This window comes from Ammospiza caudacuta, chromosome Z (assembly GCF_027887145.1).
Source record: "Ammospiza caudacuta isolate bAmmCau1 chromosome Z, bAmmCau1.pri, whole genome shotgun sequence".
Classification (NCBI taxonomy): Eukaryota; Metazoa; Chordata; class Aves; order Passeriformes; family Passerellidae; genus Ammospiza; species Ammospiza caudacuta.
Window position 1 is genome coordinate 3,901,361 of NC_080632.1, and position 26,315 is coordinate 3,927,675.

The 26,315-nt window shown below is 39.9% G+C and overlaps 1 protein-coding gene across 2 annotated transcripts; it reads right to left on the reverse strand.

Annotated features, from left to right (window-relative positions):
- Positions 1-1,119: 1,119 nt before the first annotated feature.
- Positions 1,120-24,537, reverse strand: PRRC1 (proline rich coiled-coil 1). Of its 2 annotated transcripts, none has more exons than XM_058823899.1 (9): positions 24,460-24,537; positions 18,385-18,495; positions 15,021-15,416; positions 13,456-13,613; positions 11,171-11,273; positions 7,999-8,162; positions 6,477-6,580; positions 4,329-4,431; positions 1,120-2,838 (listed from the first exon to the last, which is right to left on the reverse strand). In XM_058823899.1, exons 2-9 carry the CDS (start codon positions 18,473-18,475, stop codon positions 2,629-2,631), a joined length of 1,329 nt encoding a protein of 442 aa, XP_058679882.1. In that variant the 5' UTR covers positions 18,476-18,495; positions 24,460-24,537; the 3' UTR covers positions 1,120-2,628. The 2 variants fall into 2 exon arrangements, with proteins under 2 accessions (XP_058679882.1, XP_058679881.1); XM_058823898.1 differs by lacking the exon at positions 24,460-24,537 and adding an exon at positions 24,240-24,356.
- Positions 24,538-26,315: the final 1,778 nt, after the last annotated feature.

The following is a 26,315-nucleotide window of genomic DNA, read 5'->3' on the forward strand; positions in this document are numbered from 1 at the left end:
GTTCAACAGAAATGTGTGTGGAATTTTATATCCAAGGTTTTTCTCACCATTTTCCCATCATTTTTCTCATCTCAGAGCCATGCTGTTCTGAGCAATGCCGTGATGAAAAACTGAGGCCAGGAACAGAGAATTAACTTCTCAACAAAAGCAGCCCCAAATGCAGATTTTTTTTCCAGAATTTTAAAGAATCTCAGTTTAAGGATCTCACAAATCTTTATGTAATGCAAACTCAAAGAGCTTGGCTGGTTTTTTTTTTTTTTTATGTGGAACACAGTTTAAAAATGGTAGTATAATAGTAAAACATATAGTAGTTTTTATGATTTCTTCTGACACTCACATTGGAGCGACCTCAGCAGAAATGGCTTCTGCAGCTGCACCTACAAGTTACCCCCTGCCATGATGTGGCAGTTGGGAGTTGTAACAAAAGTTACATGTCCCAAGCGTCTCTGCTTCTCTAAGTTGATCTGTGTATAAATTTAATGCCCCTGTTGAACTTTCTCTCTTATTATTGGCCACAACACAACTCTGGGGGTGGTAAAAAAGCTGAACTGTCTCCATAATATGGTTCAGAATTTATCCATGTAACTCAGAGCCTGAGCAAGGCCTCCCGAAAAATGCAGAAAGCAATTTCCAACTTTTTGGCCTCCCAGATCACAGTCCAGACATTTTTCCTTCCCTTGGCCTCTCAGGGAAGAAGCTGAGCTTGTGGTGCTCATGTGAGGGTGTGACTTTCCAACACACAAGCAAATAATGCTCTCCAAAGGGAAAGAACTAATAGGTAGCTGCAAAGCTAAATAATTTTAATTCTTCTGGGAGCTGTCAGAAATAAATCACGAGACGTTCATAAGCCGGAGAAAAAACATTGCACTTGACCACATTGTCTTCCTCTACTCCTCTCACCTCTTCAAAAGTGAATGCCAGGGACAGGAAAGGCATAAAGAAAAGGTTGTTCCTCTTGAGTTTTAATTTTAAGCCATGCCAGGGCCTAAACCTACTGATGACTTCATGTCCTCCTCCTCTGCATCATGGATGCTGCTAGCAGTGGATAAAACTGCAGCATTCAATTTATTATCTACTGCAAACTGAAATTACAGTAAATGCAAAGATGCCTTTGCTGCATAATGACAAGAAAACCTCTTTGTATCCCCTTTTTGGTTTAACAGGGAAAGAAGAAGTCTCAATGAGGGACCTCAAGACTGAGAGCTGGATCATGTTTTAGTATGTGACAAACCTGCAAACTGACCATGCAAATACAACTTCAATAAAGGTGTTCATCATCTGTAATAAAAACCAAGCCTTTAAAATAGATGCAATTCTCTAGGGAAAACATTTATTCAACTGCTTTACAGAGTAAGCCAATTAAGGCCAAATATATTACTTGGAAATAGACAGGCTTTCACTGGGTACAAATATGAGCTGGCTTAACAGTATACTGTATACAAAATGTTCTTTGAAAGCATCTAAGAAAGGTAAAGGCTGAGCAATACAAGCTGAAAAACTGCTTCTTTAAGGCAAACAAAAAGTATTTGTTTATTCTTTGTTTCTTAAAAAAGTATTACCAAAATATTTCTTCACAATTACTTCCATATTTCTAAGTAAAGATTTAAGATTGTGTGAGTGTGGATGGAAGATATTTATAGCCACAAAAAAAAAAAAAAAAAAAAATCAGACACCACTCAAAACTTACATGAGAAACAGTGAACTCATGACATCATGAAAGCTTTAGACTTAAAAGTGTTTAGAAAACTCAGAATAGCAAGTGATACACACATGACCATTTTCCATAATCAAATTACTGACAACTGTAAATACATAGAAAAAAATTACATAATTACATATAACAGATGATGTCTGGAAGCACTGGAGTAAATCATGTTATTGAAACTGCTGAGATGATTTCATGTGGGGAGAGCAGTACCTGATCTAAAACCCACTGAAGCAACTTGAAATTGTGTCTGTGGTTCTTCAGCTGGCCACGAATTCAATTACTGTTACATAAAAAGCAGAAAGATGCAGCATAGAAAATGAAAATTCAGAATTATTTAGCAACGACTTCAACTAACAAGGGCATGGATTTGTGCTCTTCTTCAGCAGCTCACTCTTAGGTGCTGTAGACACTACTTGGCATCACTCCTGAGAACTACATACAGACACCAACCCAAGGAGGTGGTAAGTATCCCCTAAACACATGCCCCAAAAACCACATGTAATACAGAAGGTAGTCTCTCAGGACTGAAATCCATATATAATGTACATGTTATGCTGTCAACATGTTTATATTACTAATATAATAGAAACAGCTAAACAAATATCCCCTTTAGAAAGAATACTAACTAACTGTCTCAGCAAATGGCTGGTAAGGTGTCACACCACAGCACATTCCAGTTAAAAAACTGCAATGCTGCCTGTAGCAGTCATAAATACACGTTTGTTTTATGAATCATATGGGAGATCACACATTAGCTAGAAACTGCAATTGCTCACTTCCACTCCTGGCAATCACCTTCACTTCTCAACAAGCAGAGACGGTTTAGAGTTGAAATCACAAATCTTGCGCTGCTGAGCACGGGAACGCGGGGCTTCCACTAGAACCAAACGCGCGTTCCCGGCGTGAGGGCGTCGCTGCTGTCACACGGTCCTGGGCGGCAGCTGCTGCTTGTACATGCCTGCCAGGGCCTTGGCCGCGCTGTAGATCATCTGGCGGCGGGACATGCCCGTGAACACGGCGTGCCAGTCCGTGCGGCTCGCGTTCAGCACGCTCTTCTCCAGCACCTCGCCCACCGTCACCAGCAGCCCCGACCACCTCAGGCTGTAGTCCTGAGGGGTCAGGCTCTTGGCCTGCGTGTGAAAGTTTGACAACTGGTTACTGAAACAGTCTGGATTGGTAGATTTGTGTCTGCTGTTGGATTTAAGCGGATTTTGCAAGAATCATGCTTGTATCAACGGACCTATGTGGAAAATTAAAGGGTGTGAGAAGCAAATTTGTCACAGACATATTTTATGAAAAATATGTTTGCTAGGATTTTTCTCCTGAGAAGCTGAGAGTCCTCAGAGGAAAAGAGAAACAGTAATTATCTGCTGCTGTGAAATGCAACAGGTGCATCTGTGATTGGTCTCATGTGGTTGTTTCTAATTAATGGCCAATCACAGTCAGCTGGCTCAGACTCTCTGGTCAGTCACAAGATTTTATTATTATTCTATTCCTTTCTATTCTTTGCTTGCCTTCTGATGAAATAATTTCTTCCATTCTTTTAGTATAGTTTTAATATATCATTTTCTTTTAACACAATATATATTATAAAATAATAACTCAGCCTTCTGAAACATGGAGTCAAGGTTCTTGTCTCCTTTTAGTATGGTTTTAATATATAATTTTCTTTTAACACAATATATATTATAAAATAATAAATCAGCCTTCTGAAACATGGAGTAAAGTTCTCGTCTCTTCCATCGTCCTGGGGCCCCTGTGAACACCACCACACAAATTTCAGCTATTCAGAAATTGGTGCTACTGAAAAAAGCCCCAAAGTTACTGTTTGCTCACCCAAAACAACATCCTCAGGATCAAACCCCAAACAGTTCTGGTTATAAATTCTTCATGGAAACATTTATTTTAAAAGAATTTTCAGGCCAGAGTTAACTGAAGAATGACTCATATCTGCTGTCAGGCAACATGCAGTGACTGGAGTAATTCCCAGTCTGTGCCCAAAAAAAATAAACCACCTCCAGAAAAACTTCTTTTGGTGGTATTTCAGAACTGCACACTACTGCAGCTCATTCCATTATTTTCACTCAAATGAAACATGGTATTTTCAATATTTAAACATTCTGATTTCAGAATTGTACATCTTTGCCAAAATAGCACATTTGAAATCAGCCTTGTCTTTCAGGTAGGACTCTGTGTTCAGAGGACTTAAGTCCAAGTATTGACATGGAAAATGGGAATGCTTTGTTTTTAGGAATGAATTTTCAGAGAGTAAAGCATGCTGCCTGCTTGGTTAGTGTTTCTTCTTATAGGAGAGTAAAACTTGTGACAGATATTGCAAATATCCGAAGTGACAGATATTGCAGAATGAGACTCTTGACTAAGAAAAGCTTTACTATAAATGTCTAAAGATGAATTCATTAACATGATGCAAAAATATTCTGCAAAAATATTCATAAATAATTAATAAACATGATGCAAAAATATCCTCATTCCATAAATGAAAACATTTAAGTGTAATAACTTCCAGTAAGAACTAACATCAAAACTAAAATGAAACTTCAGTCTTATGTCTCAGCTGTTAATTGGTAAGAAAACTGAAAAACTGAAAATATGTTCTCACCTGCTGAACATATTGCAAAGGCACTGGTGTTGCTTGGGTGAATGCTTCCAGGTGAATTCCATGAATTGGATCCTCAATAATCAGACATCCAATGTCAAACCACCTGCAGTGATGTGCAAATTGTTTTTTTTCTGAGTACTGGTGAAAACCAACATGCTAAAAGTTGCATTATGAACATTTTACAAGTCCTATTACAGCTGCAGTAATAATTTAATAATGAAACTCATCAAACTGCTATGGTATTTTGCAAGTGAAATTTGCATATGTCACTTTTCATCCATCCATCCATCCATCCATCCATCCATCCATCCATCCATCCATCCATCCATCCATCCATCCATCCATCCATCCATCTCTCATAATAGCGCATGTATATGCAAGTAAAACGCATAAAATACACAGAAATATAAATTTCATGAAACTTACAAATCAAAGAAAAAAAAGGGAGCTGGAGGGCTGGGTGTGTGGGCAGACACAATCCCTTGGCCACAGGTATTCTGACAGAGTTTTCATTCAATCTTTCAAAGAACATTTCTCATTAAAATAACCTCCCCTAACAATTTTAAAGAAAATTGTCTATTTATCATTCATGTTCTACATTCAGAAGATTTTTTTGGAAAGTGTAATGCTACAGCAATAATTAAAATTATTTATTCAGGGAAACATTTCTGCCTGTCTGGACCACACAAGCCTCACGGTAAGAGTTTAGTGGAGCCAGACAGGAAGAAGCAGTTCCATCATCTTTTTAGCAGGGAGCAGAGCACTGGGATGCTTTGACTGGCAACTATTAAAGGCTGCTGAGAAAGCCTCATGGCTAAATATAACTTGCTTCCAATTAATAATGAAGTTGCTGGTATTTTCTTGTCTTCTAATGTTTGCATTTTTATCCATGTGATGGGCTTTTATTTATGTTTTGGACAGATACTCTCATTTTGCTATATTTTTCATTTAGTATTTTTAGTGAAATATAAATGAGGAATTTTCTAAAGTAAATAGGAGTAGGAAGAAGTTTTAATTTTTGTTTAGCATTTATTTCCATCTAGTCTGATTTAGACATTTTACTGTCTTTTCAAAGAGGATTAACTATGACACATATTATTACTAGTGTGGGTAGTTACTTGAAACTCCTCTCCTCTGGACATGTAGAAGCATGGTCAACACTGGAAGAAAACTATGTAAGTTTGTATTAAGAAAAACACAGCATTGTCCCTAATGTCTTAGCATTTACTTATAAAACTGCTTCAAGAACTGCCAGTCAAACAATGTTACAAAATCAAATTGCAAAGCATTTTGAAACAGAATTTTTGTGTCTGTGCAGTGCAAATTAGATGCAATAATACATTCTCAGTGAAAGGAAAACAGAAAATACATTATTTGATAAAATCATTTTGTTCTAAATGCCAAACATCTCCCAATATCTCTTCTGATACAATTTCAGAGAGAGAAGGGAGGATGCACACCCCAATGCACAAACTGTTAGCCAAATTCCCAATTTTACCACTCCTTAATTTTTTCAGCTCACTTCAATGTGTTTTTACATTGTCAATCTACAAAATCTGACAAGGACTTCATTATATTAAGGTCTCAAGAAGCCTGGACAAAAAGCTGAACGGCATCACCAAAACCAAGCCTGCCAAGATACTTCAGACAAATTTTCTGCTTCTTTCTCCTTCTTATTCTCTTTCTCCTTCCCATTCTCCTTATTCTCCTTCTCATTCTCCTTATTCTCTTTGTCCTTCTCACTCTCCTTCTCCTTATTCTCTTTCTCCTTCTCATTCTCTTTATTCTCTTTTTCCTTCTCATTCTCCTTCTTTCTCTTCTCCCTACTCTCTTTCTCCTTCTCATTCGCCTTCTCCTTATTCTCTTCTCCTCCTCATTCTCCTTCTTCCTCATTCTCCTTATTCTCTTTCTCCTCCTTTCTCCTTCTCATTCTCCTTATTCTCATTCTCTTTCTCCTTCTTTCTCCTTCTCCTTATCATTCTCTTTATTCTCCTTAATTCTCCTCTTCTTTCTCCTTATTCTCCTTCTTTCTCCTTCTCTATCTTTCTCCTTCTCCTTCTCCCTCTCCCTCCCAAACTGCCACCAGCTCCTTACAAGGTGTCCCCACAACGTGTCCCCACCCTCCTGGGACAAATGCAAGGCTCTCACTTGTCAGGAAGCAGCTCCTCGATGAAGTTTTCCACTGACACAGCAGGCTGCTTCTCGTGGATGACTCCTGTCCGGCGCAGGCTGTCTATCCTCTCCTGGGCTCCCTGAGTGGCAACACAAGCTGTTAGACAAAACTGAGCCACAGCTTAGTGCTGGGCTTGCAGATCAACCCCAAAAGAACCCCAGAACACACTTTTCTAAATGACTCTATGGGAAAAAAAAAACCAACAACCCAAACTAAGGAAAGGCCAGGAATCCCAAACAGCAACAAAAACCTATGATAAAGCTAATTAAATTTTTTTAGGTTTTTTTGCATTCCAAGAAAAATACCCAGGGTAGCATGCAAAGAATTCCTAATCTGTGACAACAATTCCTAACCTTTGATGGTTTTAACTCTCACTTAAAGCATCAGTGTATATTTGTGTTACTTTGACATTTCTACCACTTAAAACTTCTTGGGTTTAGGCTGTTTAAGAGCTTTGGACCAGCTTTGTAAGAGCAAGGGAAAGAATCCATTTGTTGTGTTACATATCCAACTAACACACAGGAATTATTCCCCTGAAAACTGTTATCACTCTGAAGTTGTAACAGAAATATACAATACACTGCAGGAGATAAATAAAGGAACACGCACGTTGTTTTGCTTTATCTTAATATAAAATTGCATCAGATAATACACTGCTATGAGGACAGGCTTTAGTCTGCAAACACTGCCACAACAGTCGGGGGAAAGCCTTCCTTTTTCATGAATTTTTGTTTACCTTTAGTTAATAGAGTATGAAACAGCTGTTTTCAGGATTTTCACTCATTGGCCTGAATTGATGAAACAACCTTTGCTAACCCCTCCTCTAGGGCGGCACAGCAGTTTGCAAGGCTGCCCAGGGAATTCTTATTTTTCAAAGAGAACACAGATCTGTTCAGAAAGATCAAGTGTTAATCAAATTGTCTTTGATCCACAGAATCAGTGGGGAGAAAAATCAATATTGGAGACTTTTTAAGTTCTAACATTTCCAACATGATATGCTGGCAATATATTCAAAAAATGCCTAATATACTTGGAAGCCACAGTAATAGCCCGACGTATGCAAGATGTGATGGCAATCAGTGACAGTACAATGAAACTGACATAAATGGCATCATACACTGACATAGGTACTCTTCACTTGCTGCAAATATGTTTGCAAGAAATCTTGAAAATATTTCAAAGAGAGCTTTAGATCTAATGATCCAAACTGAGGAAAAAAAGACAAAAAACGCCAAACCCCTTAACCATAAAATAACAAGACCAATGAATCAACAAAAAACCCCATCAAGCCTGGACAAAACAAAACAAAAACTAAACAAAACAAACAAAAAAAACCAAACAAAAACCACCTAAATGAACAAACAATAACAAAAAACGAAAACACCAAAAAAATCCCCAAAGAAAATGTTTACCTATCCCAGAAACTGACCTTCACTTTACAGAAAATGAGATAATTTTGGGTGAATTTCTCTTTGCTACTACTACATATCAACTTACCTTTAAGCCTGCAGCATAGCCCACAGGCTGTGGTGCAATGTTGGACTGTGCGGCCTCTCCAGTCACAACAGCCATCCCAAAGACTTCTTGAAAAGCATCCCGAATTGCTGCAACTTTCACCTCTTTATTGGAAGTGACCACTATGTCCAGCTCTCCCCCAGTTCCTGCAAAATAATTTTGTAAAGTGATCTGTAAGAAATGGAATATTTCTCCTTCCCATGGCAGTATAGTTCAAACACAGTTCTACACCTTCTCCAGCTGCTTCTTCTCTTTGCCATGCACTGGACAATAATTCTTCCATGAAGCAGAAGTCACTTAAGTTAGGAACTGAAATTCAGACGAATAACTAAGGGATACAAAGGTGAAAAACAGGCAGCAGGAACTGATCTATTTTCAGGTTCAGCACCCAAAAAAAAAATCATACCACTCATTCAAGATGACAATTCACAGAGCTTTAGGAAAATAACTCAAAGACATCCTTTTCCAAGGATGTTTTGGTGTCCTGTGAAGCATCAAGGAATACTGCAAACCCTCATGAATGGGTTGAAGAACACTGATGCTGGTCATAAAATCCAGTGAGCAGCTGCCAAATTACACAAGATTTAAAAGAAAGGCTCCCATTACTTTTTAGCTGTCCTTGGAATGTGAACTTCAGTATCATTTTATTGCTCTTTTTAGATTTTAAATACCTACGGAACCAAAAAGCTTGTACAGAGTTCTAAACATTTCCTGTAGGGTTGTATCTCCACAAAGAAGCATGAGCTTTCACTAAACTTATTCAGAATGAAACAAAAGAACTCATGAATGAAAAGAAATCTAAAGCTACCACAGAAGACTCAATCACACCTCACATCTGTCTGTCACAGCTGGATCACTTTTATTGTGCAGAAACACACAATAAAACTCATCCCTGCTGTGAGAAGCTTTCTCAAGAACAGATAAATCTTTCCTCAAACAGGGAATATGACATCAGAGAGAGCTGCCTAAATAAAATACATCAACCACACAAGCTTACGGAGTTTGCAGTATTTATCCTGATTCAAGAAAAGTTCCTTCACTGATAAGGGTAAACCCAAAGCTTAATTTTAATGAAAAAAACAATTAACTTTTTGGCTCAGCAGACCTCAGTTACAGGAATCATCTTATTTTTATGAATAATCACCAGATAGGCTAGAACCTTTTAGCAATTCCTACTATTTGTGGGGTTTAAGGTAATTTTTTATCATTTTATTTATCAATTGCTTTGCTGAATGTAATTAGGTGTACAGATCACTGAACTTGGAGCAATTGTTTTAAATGCTGTGCAACTATTGGACTAAAAATAATTGAGAGTATCTTTTTTCATTGATTCCTTCTTGATATAAATCAATTTAACATAATTAAACAAGTGCTTAAAATTGACTGCAGGCTTTTACTGAAGTTAGCCTTGCCTGACTGCTCAGGAACAGAAATACTGTTCAACAGCTTTTAATGAAGTTAAAAACGAATCCATAACATATCTAGCAAATTACTACCTAACAGTTTTAAGAATGGCAAATGTGCCTCTGGTTGCAGAATACAGAATATGTTCTTTTGTATTATGGATCATCAAATATCAAAGCCATCTATTTTTTTCATCAGAGATACTACAGAACTGAAAAAAAGACACTACATGGGTTAAAAGAAACCATTTGTGACAAAATCTAGTAAAATGGAAACCTAAAATGTAAGAACTAGATGCACCCTGGTAAATTCAGGGGCAGAACTCTTGTATCAAGTTTAGCTCTGACACCTGAATGTGAAATTTCATCGTACCTTGTGCATTATAAACTGAAATTACAGTTCCTTATCCTTATTTAAGATTCCCTGCTGTCTTTTGTTGTAAAAGTACTGTTGTTGATGCTTATGAGGTGACCATTTCCTGTCTAGATAGAAATTGTCTGTTCCAGGAGTGCAGCTCAGATAACACTTTCACCATGTGCCAATGAAAACAGTTCAGCTCTTTTCAAGAAAGAGATTACAGAAATACTATTTGTTCAGATGAGGGAGAAAAAAAAGAAAATTTCAACCACCTCATCCAGAAGCTTTGGTAATTTCAGGTTTTGGCAATGAGGGACATGAAATTCCTTGGCATTGCAGTAATGGAAGGAGAGCAGAGAGAAGTGGGGCTGTTTTTGTAGAATACATTTCTACAAGGAAGTACAGGCTAAGTTTACAAACCTCTGCTCCTTTTTCACAACCTGAAACTACAAAAATAATGCAGTACATAAATGGCCAAGATACATACAGATACTCCCCCTTCCAGAACTGTAGAGAGTTTAGAGGTAACTACTGACTTAATATACTCAACCTTAAGTCCTACAAACCAAGCATTTTATTCATATTACTTCCTCCTCCAGATAAAGTTGTTCTGTCAATAAACACTGGGTCAAACTATCCAGGATACCAACAGATCCTGTTTCTAAAAAAAGGACAGTGATGACTGCAATAGAAACCTTAAATACACTTTGTCAAATCAACCTTTACTGTAGCTTTGCCCTGCATCCTGCTACTCTCCTCAAATACCTTTAGAAGGCATTGCTGGCTGTGGCCTCACTAGTTTTATTCCCACTCCCTCCTCCCTAGACAGCTGCTGGGAGATTTTCCCTTAAATGTAAGAGAATTAACTACTACTCAATAATTAAGTCATCTTCCCCTGTCCTCTGCACTAGTACAAAAGTGCAGCAGTAGTTAGCTGGGTCACCTAAAAGGTTCAGCTGAAAAAAAACACCTCAGGAAAACAAAATAATAAAAAAATCATTTTAATGGTTTCTTCTCAGTCTTAGGTGTTTCCTGACCAGCTTTTGTCATAGGCAGAACAAAGTCAGTACTGACACACCTAGGAGGGAGGACTAATAGCCTGCTTATCAGACTATTAGGAGAAAAAAAGCCATGCCAAAAAAAACAAAAACAAGCCACCAGCCTGGACAACTGGTGCCTTTGGCTTGCTTATTTTACTTTCAGGTCACCTACATGTGACATGCAGTGTCCGCCAGTAACATAAGAAATGTGAGTAACGCAAAGATTTTCTTTCCTGTTCATTTTCAATCTGTAACTGAAATGCTTTTACACTTCAAGTGTACAAGTAATGGCTTTTGTAGTAGCTTCTCCAGGATTTACAGGCAATACTTAATGGTTTATCATAAACACTTACTGATATATGGAACCATGCCAGGATCCAGCGTTGTGATCATGGTCTCCACTGAATGCTTGGTTTTATCAAGAACAGACTTCACCATGGGATTCTCAGCTACACCCTAAATTTAAGCAAATATATTTCCATATTATTTTCCTGGGTTGGTTTTTTTTTTTCTCCTCAAGAAATTCAAAATGTTACATATAATATAATATAACAAAAATATTAAGCTGCTCTGTAACATCTGCTGTGCATTACTCAGCACAAACACTGCAGGGTAACACTTATCAGTGTATGGCTTTTCTGTTACTACCTCAGTAATGCAGAAACAGCCCTTGCAAAGCCAGGCAGTGCTTCTCCAGGTAGCATCCTGCCTGCCTAACTAACATAAAGTCATTATACAGATGGATCCTGAACACTGAGACTGCTTCTACCTGTGAAGGATGCCTTTATGTGTTTATCTGCCTAGCACAAAGAGGGTGAAATAATCCATATTTTTATACAAATCCCAAACATTAGGTTATCGCAACAATTATGTGGAAATTAGTCTTGGAACTGCAATGGGACTGCTCAGGCATCTTTGAAGAAACTGAAACAGTCCCATTTGATTCCAGACCATTAATTTGTCAATTTTAGATTGACACAGTTTGCAGTATTACTGAGCTTGAAGGAAATCTGAAAGGAAGGTGTATGATTTCTTAACAACACCAGAGGAAAAAGGGTATATCAAATTACTTCAACAACAGAAATAAAGAAAAGTGTGGCAACTACTGCATGAGCTCCTCAACAGGAAATTCAGGATGCATTTCTGTAAAAATTACCACAACATGTCCCAGATTCTGGCTCACCTTTAAAAAGCACATAGTCTGTTGTGAGCTTACTTCATACATCATGAACTTGATGGTTTCAGTATAACTAATGATTCCTCATTCTTTCACTGAAGAAATTCTCAAGCAGTGGTTACTGAACACACAGAGCACATGGAATGCTTGATACTTCAACCAAAATCTTTTTACTGGAGTCAGTAACATAGACCCGCTCTATAAACAGAAACAGAACACCTTCTGGATCCTAGTGGCAGCACTAAAATGTGGATGAGATTGGCTTTTCAATTAATTTGCAATGGAAAGCTCTGGTACTCCAAGAAGGGCTAAAGAACCATGTTACAAGTAAAACGTTCTCTTCTAGAACACTGCCACCCACTGCAAATATTAGGAGGAATATAAGGACTGAAAGGAAAACAGTGTTACTTAAAGGAAGAAGGAAAATGTGTTTTTTATGATCATGAGAAGACATTTCTCCCTGAAAATGGCAGCACGACACTGTGCTCTCAGTGTACTGATGGAGAGTTAACCTTTCTCTTTAAGGCTGTATCACTGGAGAGATGGAGGGTCCAGTCTGCCATGTCACACACAACTTCTTCTGCCAAGTTTTCAAGCTTAAAAGGGATTGAAAACCAAAATTTTTCAAGGGCACTGGGACAATAATTTTCTTTATTCTTCCCAAGGACAAAATGTGGTGCTGCTCTTTAAGACAGCTCAGTGTTGATGTATAGCCCTCAGAGTTTCTTGCTACAATCTTCATGATGCCACTTGAATGTAGCATCTCTTACAGCTCCATAGAGTTTACAGGCTAATGAAATTCCACTAGCTGATGTTGCTGCTTATTTCCTGTCTGATTAGATGGCATCACAAGGAGAATCTGTTCTGCACTGTGCATTCCATCCCTTCTAGCAGACTAATCTTACAAAATACCTTAGATGCTTCTTTGTGATTGAAAAAATAGGTAGCTTGTCTATCCTTGAAAAAAGACAAAATATAACTTGATTGTTATAGAACAAATATGACTTGCATCCCACAGGAATCCAACTCAGTTAATTAGGAAGTTATAGATGGGATATGCAAAGCATTCAGGTAAGGTAAAACAGACTTCTCTTTTTCTACATACATTCTACATTCTGCATAGTCTTTGTGAAGTAAAAAACACCCTTCAGGACTTAAAGGGCTCTAGAATTTTGTCTGGTTTAAGAACATATCCATATCGAACAGGCTCTATCACAAGTTCGTATCACAGCAATCAAAACTAACCTAGAACACCTGCATTTGTGAGTCCCCTCTCTTCTATACAGAGAAAAGGTAAAAGCATAGTTTCAGCAAACAGCACTATTAAAAACAGCCACCTTGCACATGAGGCTGGAAAAAGAAATTACTTATAGTAGCATGCACTTAAAAGAGTGCAACAAGTCTTCCTATAGTCAGTACAAGTTGGTAATTCCTCACGAAGGCAACAGAAAAACCCCCTACCTTTATAAACCCCCAGATTCCTCCAGCAGGTCCTCCACTCTGGGCAGTAGATACCCTGGGATCTTCATGCTCCTCGGGAAAAGTGATTGCAGAACCAGACCCAGGAGACAAAGATGAAGAGAAAGTTGCCTGTTGAGTAATGGGATCTGCCAAAACACCTGTAAGAGAGAAATATAAAACACAAGGGTTTAATTTGTTATATTGAAGCAATTGTTTAAGAGGAAAATAGCAGGAAGAATAAAACAATTCCAGGCAAATTCATCTCATTTCTTGGAGGCACAAGAACAATTCTGCTTGTCAAAGGCTAGCAGATCTAATGAATGCAATCATATCTGCTAAGAAAATTGAGACTGCTTGCACATTATGTACAAAGTTAAACAATTATTCTTTCTCTTATCACACTAATTTAAAAGCTGTTCTTTTTACTGTATTCAAATTTTCAGAATAAACTCTCAGTAAAGAGAGGGACAAGTGTTAGTCGCTGAACAAAGGCACAGGAATGTTTTCATACAATAGGAAAAGTAAATTTTCTAACACCAAGTGCTGGAAATCAATAGTAGTAGAAAAAGGACGGAAGCTTTATGTATTTTGAAAACAAAAGAAACTAAAACAGTAGAAAAATAAAGTCAGAGCCTTTGCCCCATTACTCAAGCTTATTTTAACGGATTTTCCAACACTAGCCTTAACTGAGCGTTATTTTTATTTTATGCTGCACAACTGATAGCTGTTTTTAAACATCCTCCTAATACAGACTACTTAAAAGAGATATCACCAGTAATAATAAAAGCTTGGCCCAACTGCAGCTGAGGAGAGAAGTTTCCACTCCACAAGCTGAAAATGACATCAGTTCAGCAACCACAGCAACTGCCTGCATGGAAGGCATGTATTATTATGTATTTTTAGCTATCCCAATGCAATTTTGTGGCTGCAAACAAAAAAAAAAAAAATGCAGAAGCTGGTGTCATGTGACAGCTTGTCAAGAGACACATTTTCAGAACAAAACCCTGAAAATTATGAGTTTATTGTCATTCTGGGGAAACAGGTGGGACAAAATGGTCTTCAAGGCCTTTTCCACCCAAACCATTCTGGGATTCTACCAGTATTAAAACACAAGTGATTATTCAGGTTTACTACTATCCCCTGTAAATCTGTTTTAACTCCCTTCTATGCTGCTCATCTAACTATGGTCTATAATGGAAGGTATTATTTCCCTAGCCTTGCATCCTTAAAAAATACAAGTGCATCCACATCACTTCCTACAATAGCTTCAAGAATAAAAAAAAAGTTGAGGGTGGCTCTCTGAGCTGAAGAAAAGCTGGCCTTTGGTGTGCAAGGTAACAAAAATAAAAGTCCTCAAACAAAAGATTTTCCTGTGAACCTGAATGCTACCATAACTTAAAGCAGACTCTGTCCTGGACCATGACTGTATTTTAAAAGCGATTATGCCTTCTTTTGAGTAGAGCTAATTAATTAAGAGTATTATCCCTTCTAAGTACAACTAATTAATTAAGTATACCCAAAAGAATAATAAGCAACCAAGGAGATCCTCAGCAATAAACAGTTACCTGTGACTGGAGGTGCAGAGAATGAAGGCATCAGCGGGCTCTGAGGTGCTCGGCCAGCGTGACCTCTGGTGATATCATAGGTGGAAGAAATGGAAAACCCTGAAATGGGGGGACCAGTGGGAGGTGCAGCAAGGCCAGGGCCAGCAGCAGAGCTCAGAGGAGGAGGAGGAGGAGCAGCAGAGAACTGGGACACGGGGGTGCTGAAGGCTGCAGGGGCAGCAGGGGGTGGGACAGGGCTCTGGGGCGGCGCAATTGTAGAAACGGCGGCAGAAGGCACAAGTGGAAGAGAGGCCGAGGTCATCATGGGCGGAGGAGCTGGGGACACTCCAGCTGGCAAGGGGGGTGAGTAGGCAGGAGAAGATGGCATGCTTGGTGTGGCAAGGGGGCTGGAAAAAGCTACAAAAAATACGGGGGGGGGGGGGGGGGAAAGAGAGAAAAAAATTTAGAAGCCTTAATCTCAGCGATTCAGTTATATATTTTGTTCAGACACTTCAGTTATATATTTTGTTCAGTTATATATATTGTTCAGACACTTCACAAATAATTTTTAACCAGTCAGGTTTTTTTTTTCATTTGAAGTGAATTTGAAACTTCTGCCTGAGTTTTCACACAGCTCCAATGGCATTTAATCCCTGGTGACAGCATCTTGTAGGACACATCTCTTCCTGCATGACCCTACTGGTCATTAGCTTAAAAAGACAAGTCAGCATTTGACTACTGAATTCACAGCAGCTGAAACCTGCCTCAGAAATTTCAAGCTAGCTCTGTTATTCCTGAGGGACTGCTGCATCAGCTGAGGATGCAGGAAGTGCTCCTCCTCAGGAATAAAACACACACTCCTAATATCAGATTTAGAGGTGTGGCACTGGAAAATGGACTGAACCTCAGGCAGCTCTCTCTTCTCTGGCACTCATCTCCCTGATCCCTATTTCCCTGTTTCAGCTGATCCTTGGATAAGCCAATTTTCCTGTCTACAGCCAATCAAGGCAGGAAATGAGGTCAGAAAAACAGAAATTGCCTTTTTTGATGGCAGCAACATGCTGAATCAGCTTAAGCATCACAGTCAAATGATGTACAATTCACACTAATGCCATGGTCTCGAAACTTGGTCACACACACACATCAGTAAAAAAAGAAAAAAAAAAAAAAAGAGCATCCATTCCCCCACGTAAAATCTACTTCTATATTGTTTACATGTACCACTGTTCAGTATGTCATATATATTACAAAACATTCACAACAAAAATTTCAAAATTATGAGATAAAGACAAATGAAAAAAAATTGTCAAGAGTACAAAATATTTTCTCTTTGCACTGGAAATGGTTTTGATAATATACTATCAATATAATAATATAGTTCTTTAACAACGGTTAACATAGTATATAACACAATCATTGACAGTAACTTTCTAGGTTGAGCAGTGCAACTGAAGAACCTCAGCAATTTTTACAGCTTGGTTTAACACGTAATGGTGTGCAGGAATTTAAAGGTCTGGTTCTACATTCAGACTATTCTGATGCTTGGGTTTAAATTTAAGGGCTGAAAAAAATACCTTACAGAGATGGAATTGCTTTGTTGGCTGTGTTTGCTGTACCATGCTATTCATTTCCCACTTACACCCATAAACCATGCATTTCCTTGGAATTTAGCTGGCAAACTTTCATCTTCCCCTTGCAAGATGAACATGCTGCATTTTTGTATTTTAATTTTATTTTTAATTTTATAAATTTTTAAAAAATTTTCATTTTTATTTTGAGTGTGTTCAAATCCCACACAAACAGTTTGGAAGATGTTCACACAGGTCAGGAAATTATCTTTGCAGGTTGATGTCTACAGATCTGACAGTTTTTATGCAACACTTGCATTGGTTTTGGCTGCAGGAATGAATAATGATGAAGTTATTTCCAACTATCAGTTTTGGAAATAGTTTCTCAGAAACATGACATTCTTATAAAAGTACTTCCTGCATCACTCCTAGTTGAAATGTCACCTTTACCTGGATGGGACAAGTTATGAGTGCATTTTTTTTTTTATAACATCAACCAGGCAGTAGTTGAAAATATCAACTAGTCTCAGCAAATCTGAGACTTTTTGTTAAAAAAAGTTAATGTCCACATTAATTTCAACAACTCTTTTAACAGACCTTGCCACTGGTGGCCAGCAAACCTCTGCCCCATAAAAAAAAAAATTAGATCTTTCATGGTTTCTCCCTGTGTAAGTAGAAAATACTGCCAAAGACGTACTATTTAAAGACCATTTCTATAAAATTAACTTTATTGATGACATCCTGTACCACAATTCATGCACTTCTGGCTCTGGTTTCTTTGCCTGTGTATGAATGAGGCAGTGAACACATTTCATGTGTGCTAACATCTCTGCAAGCCTACTCCAGAATCCATTTTCATCCTAGCTAAAGCAACTGCACCATCATAGGTTACATTTCCACAGTTTTAATTTTAGAAAATTGCTTTTGTTATACAACTAATTTAGTGCTATAGGCTGAGATCTTGTGAGAATATTCCTCCTTTAGCATCTGACAAAACATACCGCACAAGTCTGATTTAACAAAGTTACATCTGCCAAAAAGTTCAGTATGTGGTATTCAAATGTGGTGTTCAGAATCTTGAGAAAAATCAGAGAAATCACTCTGATTACCCCTCACAAGTGAGACCTTAAAGCACTTTCCAGTACCTAAAGGGGCTGCAAGAGAGCTGGAGGGACTTTGTACAAAGAGGTGGAGTGACAGGACAGGGGGAATGGTGTTAAACTGGATTATTTAGGGCAGTTATTAACAAGAATTGTTCCCTGGCAGGGTGGGCAGGGGCTGGGATGGAATTCCCAGAGCAGCTGGGGCTGCCCCTGCACCCCTGGCACTGCCCGAGGCCAGGCTGGACACTGGGACAGTGGGAGGTGTCCCTGCCATGGCACAGGTGGGACAAAATGGTCTTCAAGGCCTTTTCCACCCAAACCATTCTAGGATTCTACCAGCATTAAAACACAAGTGATTATTCAGGTTTACCACTATCCCCTGTATATCTGTTTTAACTCCCTTCTATGCTGCTCATCTAACTACGGTCTATAATAAAAGGTATTATTTCCCTAGCCTTTCATCCTTAAAAACCACAAGTGCATCCACATCACTTCCTACAAGACTTTCAAGAACACAAAAAAAAAAAAAAAAAAAGCTAAAATTATTCTGTGCAATACCAGACGCATTACAGATAAGGAGCCCACTTCCGCGATTAAGAAACAATTTAAATGCTTCCAATTATCCTGGAGAAGAGAACTGCAATTATGCTGGTTGCAGCTGGTTCTGTAGTGCTTCAAAAGCCCGAGTAAAGGTTTATTATTTATTATCATCACCTAAAGTGACAGGCGCGGCAGCAGCGTCCCCGGCTGCGCTCGGAGGGGGCGTGCCAGGCGGGGTCGTCTCTATGCCACTCTCCTCCATCATCTTCCTTCAGCCACAAAAAGCTGCGAGGGGAAACAAACCACATAAAGAGTCTTCAGAAACAAGGGAAAAAGATTTTCAGTTCGAACACAAAGGCCACAACGCAGTTAATTTACATTGCTGGACAGGGCAGGTGGTTCAAATACCAACTCTAGGGGGAAAAAAAGAAAAACACTGACTTATCTCAAGTACAAAATTATCCAGTTTGTCCCCCTTCTCCTGTATCTTCCCTTTATTTTTAGCACTTTGATTATACCTCAAACTCCCAGACTCTTTCTAAAATTCTTACTGTGCCTGTCCAGCTACTGCTTCCAAAATATACTGGTGGTACTTGGAAGAATAACCATACAGAAATAATTACACATCATAAACCCCATACCCCATTGCAAGAAAGACTTAACTACAGGGAACAATTCTGCAGCATTGTTGAGCTGTAATAATGCAAACCACAACCTGTTACTTCCAGCATGATTAAAATTACAGTGACACCAAGTTTTCCAGTATAGCCAATTCCTGTAAAATCCATATACCACACTTCTCTGTTGATGTTAACAGAAGCAGAAGTAATTGAAGGCTTTGGTTTTTATTTAGAAGGCCAGAAGAATCTTTTGACATATCTGAATAAACCTTTAAGATGTACTACTTCTAAAAAAATTAACTTAAGAGTATTAATGTAAAAGGTCTTAGAAAAGTGGAAAAATTAGGATTTTCATGAACACCAGGAGATTTTCCATGCTTCATTGCAGCAGCAGCTTACAAAAAGTCCTGCTTCTTCACAAGCCTGGTAAATTACCTGTACCACTCCTTGAGGCAGCAGTCCTTAAGGAACTTTCACTGAAATGAAAGTAATTATCTATATAAAAAACAGATAGGCTCAAGACATTTTCCACCACATCCATTATATCAGGGGCTACTGAAGACTGCCAGCTTATTCCCTTTCAGAATTCAAAGGCGTACATAGTATGTTGAATAAAAATTCTCACATATATATAAAAAAGAGCTCCACTTACAAAGGCACAGGGGCTTTCCTCTGTTTAAAAAACAAAAGTAAAAATTTCTCATTCTCTCATCGTTTTTTCAAAGGTACATACAACTCTCAGTTTAACGTGAAGGAAAAATTACTATTATTACCAAACTGAAAAATCCAGAGAGCAGGACATCAATGTCAGTCTTGACAAGTGGAGGAGGAGTTCCCAAAAGAAATGAGAGCATCAAAATCACACAGCAGAAGCCACAGACCCTCTGCCAAATTAGTATGATCTGCATTAAGTGATTCAGGATTAAATGCTTCAGTCGAGCCATGGAAAGCAAGTCAACGTGGCTTATGTGCAGCACTCTTCAACAAATTCTTATGACAGATGGATTTTGGGCTCTGAGCATCTCTAATTCACTTACAGGCTTCTCCTCAGATGGGATGAAAGGGTCAGTAGCTGCCTGGTGGGGAACAGACTGTCCTTGCAAAGTACATCCCATCATCCCATAAAAAAGAAATGCACACGCTTCCATTTAACTTTACTAAGGGCAGGAACTTGCAATTTATGATTTTTGTCTTTTAATCAGTTTACATTCCTCTGCACAGAGGTATTTCTTAAGTTATTCTTCCAGTTATACACTGCAAAGGATGAAAGAATTTTCCACTGTGCAATTAAAATAATCACTGACCAAAACCTAGAAACATTTTTTTGAGGCTCTTCCAATCTGCTGCTTGATTTCACCCAATTCCATGATTAAAAGCTGGTGAGAGGTGCTTACTACTTAAAATAAATTCTGTGGCCATGCAGAATTACTGGTAAAGTTCCACAGAGCAACTTTCCAAAAACTCTGTGCAAGGATTTTTCAAATTTTCAGAAATCTATTACAGTGGTGGTGCTGGGGGGTGGGAGAAGGAGCAACTCCCCAAAAAGCCACCTGACGTCCGGAAAAATCAGGAATTAGTAGAAATATAAATAACTCTGTAGCTGTTTTTTGCTATTAGCTTCACAATAGGAAAGATTAAGGACAGAAATAATAATTCCAAATGTGCAAAAAATCATGTCAGCTGCTGAAATACGATAAAAAATCCCATATGGATCTGACTTCAACCATGTCTTGACTAATGTGGAGCCTGCACAAACAGGCAGTGATTTTTTTTTTTCTGTACAGTGATTTTTCAACAGGATCCACCTGTGGTTTGCAGGTACTGCAATATGAAAAAAGTAAATAATTTAAAGAAAAAAAAAAATAAGGACAAAGACCAGACACAGGAATAGGCAAAAGGAAAGCAGAAAGCACAAAGGGTAACTTAAACCTAATAGCTCACAATGTTGAAATAACCCAGCACCACAGATTATTGAAATGATCCTACAGGATATTCATGAACATAACTGGCACACCCAAACCCAGCAGTGTGAGAGGAATGGGTGGAAGGAGAAAACCATGGGGAAAAGGACCCAAGAAATCCATTAGCAGTGTTCAGTCCTCAACGAAAATCCCAGAGGGGGATTCCCAACTTCCCTCATGGGAGATGCAGGGAAAAAGTTTCCCCGCAGGACGAGCCCGCAATTATTTCCTTAAGGACTGTCTTTTCAGTGACTTGACAAAAAACCCCAAATCTATAATAATAACTCCACGTAATCCAAGCCACAAACACACAATTTGCAACAGGGAGCACCTGGAAACTCAGCCCAACTTCTCAAGGAACTGACTTTTGTGCCTTCTTGCAAACTGGAACATTTTGGTTTACTAAACTGAAGAGGCAAAGGAGAAACCCAGAGGCGGGGAAAGTGAAGCACATGGAATTTAGGTGAAAACAATTTCAGTACTGCCATCTAGTGATCCGTGACCAGAAACTGCAAATTCGATAACGCCACGTCTTCCTAGAAGGAAATCCTGGTTTGTTTTTATATGGAAATGAAAAAGTGGGGATATGGTGATGAGAAATACAGGAAAAATGTATTTACAGTGATCAGTCATCCTTAAAACAAACCCTTTAGGAAGTAGAAGCATGAATTCTGTTTGACCAATTATTTTTTAAAAAAAACCTTTTTCAGTACAATGAAGACACTGTAAGGATGATGCTAAATCCTCATATTACACAAAGGAATTACAGTACACCCACAAAATCCGTCTCTAGAACCATTTCTACTGATTCTCACCAGCTGAACCTCATCCATTAATCTAAAACAAAATCTCAGCCATTAACCTAGTTCTCAAACTAGGTAATTAGGCTGTGTATACTGAACACAAAACCAGACTACAACTCGGACTGAAGTTTTTAACAGGGCTTGTGCTAAAAGCAGGAAGTAAATAATTTGATTTAGAGACTAGAATGGCAAGTTATTAATCTTCTCACTTTATTTTAATAGAAAGTAATTGCATTTGTGCTAATATTTTGCAATCATCCTAACGACTTAACCACACTTCAAAAGCATTCTTCACGTTATTACTCTAAAATACAGACATTCACAGCTAATGGTAAGATTACCTACAAATGGGAGATTAGCAAATTTCATGTGGATAAAAACACATCATCTAGAATCAGCTACACTTCAGAGTTTATAATGAGGTGTATTTTCAGTCATCTTTAATTGATCTCTTCTTCTGTTTCAGTAAGTGCTCCTGCTAGTAAAAAAAGCAAAAATCCCAAACAAAAAACCAAAACAAAACAAAAACCAAACCCCCTCAAAACCCACAAAAATAAACCACAATATATTTAGGCACACTAAGAGAGGAAACTGCTCTCTAAATAGAGCCTAAAATGAAACATAACCACTAAGCTGGAACACTAAATTGAAATGTCACTAAACGTTTTGACTTTAATCATACTAGGCATAACTTTTAATTAAGTTTTCACATGCTGCAGGCACTGCTTGTCGCTAAGCACACGCTGACAACTGTGCAGAATGAGGTGCAGCTAACACCAAACAAATGGCAACACTCTTCAAAAAATGAAACCAAACCAGAACTGGACCCTGAGTACATTTAAAACTTTCATCTGAAAAGTTCCTCGTGGTTGGTTTTTGTTTTTTGTGGTTTTTTTTTTTTTTTTTTTTCTCTCACTTTAGAAAGGGAGAGCACTAAGGAGATCACCTTTCTCTGTGCAAAGACAGTGCACAAAGAGGCCATCAGTTTAATCACCTCGTGTGAACGACTTGTTCCAAAGTCCAAAGTCTTAAAGAGAAGTAATCATGAGAGGGGATAAACAACACAAGAAAAACCCCCAACAGACCAAGCCCCCAAAACTCTCCTGTACCTGACTTGTGAGAGTTTGGGCTCTTTACTGATGTCACACCTCGAACAACGCACCTGGGTGTGAGGCGATCCCTTGACTGGAAACTGAGGTGGCAAATATCTTTTCACGATTAAGGCCTTAGAGGAGGAAACTGAAGCTAAGTCAACTTTCCTCCCAATTCACAGTGAAGCTGATTGCACCAGGTAAACAGTACTGTGCACTTATTATTTTGGGGCTCTGTTCAAGTTGTGCTTCTTCCAAGTTAACATGGGCGCTTCAAAGATGTGACATAAGCTAGAAAATCCACAAATGAAATAACTGTGCAATGTGCTAGTTTACATGTTTCGTGGTATAGCTTAATGCAGAATCTGATGTATTGAACTATCAGTAAAGAGTGAAAAACATTCACACTAAAAGAGAGTAGGTTTAGGTCAGGTATTAGGAAGAAATCCTTGACTGTGAGGGTGGTGAGGCCCCAGCACAGGGTGCCCAGAGAAGCTGAGGCTTCCACTGGATCCCTGGCAGTGTCCGAGGCCAGGCTGGACAGGGCTTGGAGTAACCTGGGATAGTGGGAAGTGTCCCTGCCCATGGCAGGGGATGGAACAAAATTATCTTCAAGGCCCTTTCCAACCCAAACCATTCTGTGATTCCATATTCACCACATAAATTATGTTAACTGCAGCACCCGCATAACTTTTTCACCTTAAAAGAAACCCCAAAGAAGCCTTTTCACCACTGTGCATGAGAACTAACACGCACCAGGACAGCTGGAAACATCAGGCATGACAGCAAGGGCTGTTGGCCTTCCCTTGTCACTAGTGCTGGCATAGTCCACAGACACATAAACCCAGCAAGCTCCATTTTTCCAAAGGCTGCCTGACCTCATCAGACTCATTAGAATGTCAATTATTTCACATTTTCACGCCACTGCCAATCCTCAGGATTTGCAGCAAACTACACCCCCCTGCCTCCTCCCTTTGCTATCAAATATTTCAGTGTCACAAAACCCTCTCAAAACCTCACACACCAGCGATGGCTGCAGCAGAGCCAGGTCTTGAACTGCACAGCACCGTGAAATAACAGCACCAAAGAAACAGCCAGACCCAGCCCATTCCAACAGCCCGCTCCCATCATTTTTCCAGAGTATGGATATCACAGGGCATGATGCAACAGCTCCAGCACTTTCAGAGCTATTCTCCCAAAAGAAATAATGCGGGGGGGTTTTTTGCGATAATAAAACGAAATAAATCATACAAAGAGCAAATTATGCCTCCAGACACACCACAATGAAGCAGTAAGGCTCCTGAAGCACCACTTCCCTCCGGCATTAACAAAAGTGAGGATGAACCCGCAGGCGTTTTACCAGGACCAGCATTCCCATTCCCCGCTGCGGGGCTGGAATTCGGTGCCCCGAGGCTCCGAAAAACCCGGCACCCACACTCTCCACGCAGGAGGAAACCCGGCCTGAGGCAGGAGCAGGACGGCACTGGCGACCCAAGGAATCCCCGGGATAAATCGCACCGGGAATTCTGCGCAGTGCTGCTCCCCGACCCTCACCTCACAGCGAGCCTCAGCGCTGGCAGCTCTCGGAGCGCAGGAGCCGCCGCAGCCCTGCAAGGACGCGCCGGGTCAAAACACGAGGAGCGAACCCCGCACCTCCCGCAGCCGCTCCGGGCCCCGGCACCGCCCGGCCCAGCCCTCCGGCCGCTCCTCCCCACCGCCGGGAACCACGGGTCCACAACGCGGCGCCTCCTCCCGCCGCCAAAAGTGCCCTCACCGAGACAGATCCCCCCCGTCCCGTGTTGTCTCTTCCCGGCCTTTCCCGTCCCAGAGATACACGGTAGGAGGCCGCAGCCGGCGCCGCCTTGGACTTCAACTCCCAGCATTCTGCGCGCCGCCGGCCCCGCGCCATGCCACGTCTCTCACGGCCGGGTCCAACGGCCCCTCGCGGGGGGGTCGCACCCCCGTCTTGCGCCCTCAGCTTGGTTCGCTCCGCACGCATATAAAAGCGGCGGGCCGGGCGGGATCTCGGCAGCGCCACGTTGGCGGCGTGAGGGAGCGGGTGTGGGCGGAATGCGCGTCTGAATTACGTGGTGCCCTTAGATCTTAGCCTTCTAAGGACAGCCTTAAGACGTAATCGGGCATCCTGTGTAGATCACTAATTGTAGAGATTTGAAGTACGTCTCCATTTAAGTGATTTGGGTTCACAGAGCGAATTAGGGTGGGAAAGGCTTCTGAGGTTATGGAGTGGAGCCTGTGACCAGCTCCTTCAGCCTTTCCTGGGGCTCCGTTCCCTTCCCTGATCACGCCGCAGCCGGTCCTTTCCCCGTGTGAGGGCCCAGAGGTGCTGCAGTCCTCGAGGTGTGGCCTCAGCAGGGACGGGCCCTGCCCTGCTCCTGCTGCCGCCCCACAGCCGGCACAGCCCCGGGGCCATCGGCCTCTCGGCCCCCGGGGCACCAGCCGCACTATGGACCTGAATAGCCCCCCTGATGTCTTATCCCTGCTTACAAAAGAAGAAAAAAATTACATGATTAATTAAGTCTTGCAGGCTTGACGCTCCATTAGGCTCCTGTTGCAGCTAATGCAGGAATTTGGAGTGTGTCTCAGTTAAGGCCTGAAAAATAAGACTCAACAGATACACTTCCTGTTGAATCTGCATATGATATTAAGGGAAATTTAGCAAAGCCAAGTACTTTTAAATTAGACAGATTTCAATATTTTTTTCAGGAGATGGTTTTTTCTTCTTGTATCTGCATTTCCCAGTAGAATTTAAGGTTTGAGAAATAAGAGGAAATTTAAGTGAGCAACAAAAGCTGAAGATTTTTTGTGCCCTCTTGACTCTCCCAAAACTGCTATTCCAGTAACAAAAAATGTCCTCAGCTGTGATGGTATTTTGCATTTTGCTGGTAAAACAGCAGAGTATGTGAGAATCCAGAGCCTGCAATACACCCTTGAAGCTGTGTCCTGATGGAGAATAAATTTGTACATTCTCTCAGAGAGAAATACACAGCAAAATACTGTCAGAATTCTTACGTTCGAATCCAAATGGTTTATCAGTTGAAGTGTGCAGCTCTTCAATATGCATCCAGATGTAGTTATTAATTTAGCATTCATTGTTAGAGGGATGCTGTGAGTGAAGTGCCTCTAGATCCAGTGTACTCTCATGCTGTGTGTGCTTGGAAATGTTTGCTGGAACCAACAGCAGTCTTTTGTTCCTCTAGACTGTGGTAAAACAAGCTAGTTGGAAGCACCCATTGGAAAGAACAAGACCAAGGGCGTTAACCAAGAGAATAGAGATAAGCAGGGGATATTTGCAGCTAGAGAAGCAGAAGGAATACATGCCTTCAGGTTTTTTTTAACTGTTTGCCAAATATGTTGATGCACGTTGCTTTGTATCAATAGGAAGGATGAGCTATTTAATTGTGACAATGATTTTATGGTATGCTTTGTTAAGGAGTACGTAGAAAGAAAACAAGCAGCAATAATTTAAAAATATTAGAGAAACAAGAAGGTGAAAAACGCCAATCACTTGTTTCTAAAACTTTTAAAAGTTTAATAGTAGTAAAATGGTTTAAAAAATAGTAACACAATTAGAGTAATAACAATTTGGACACATTGAATTAAGAGAATACA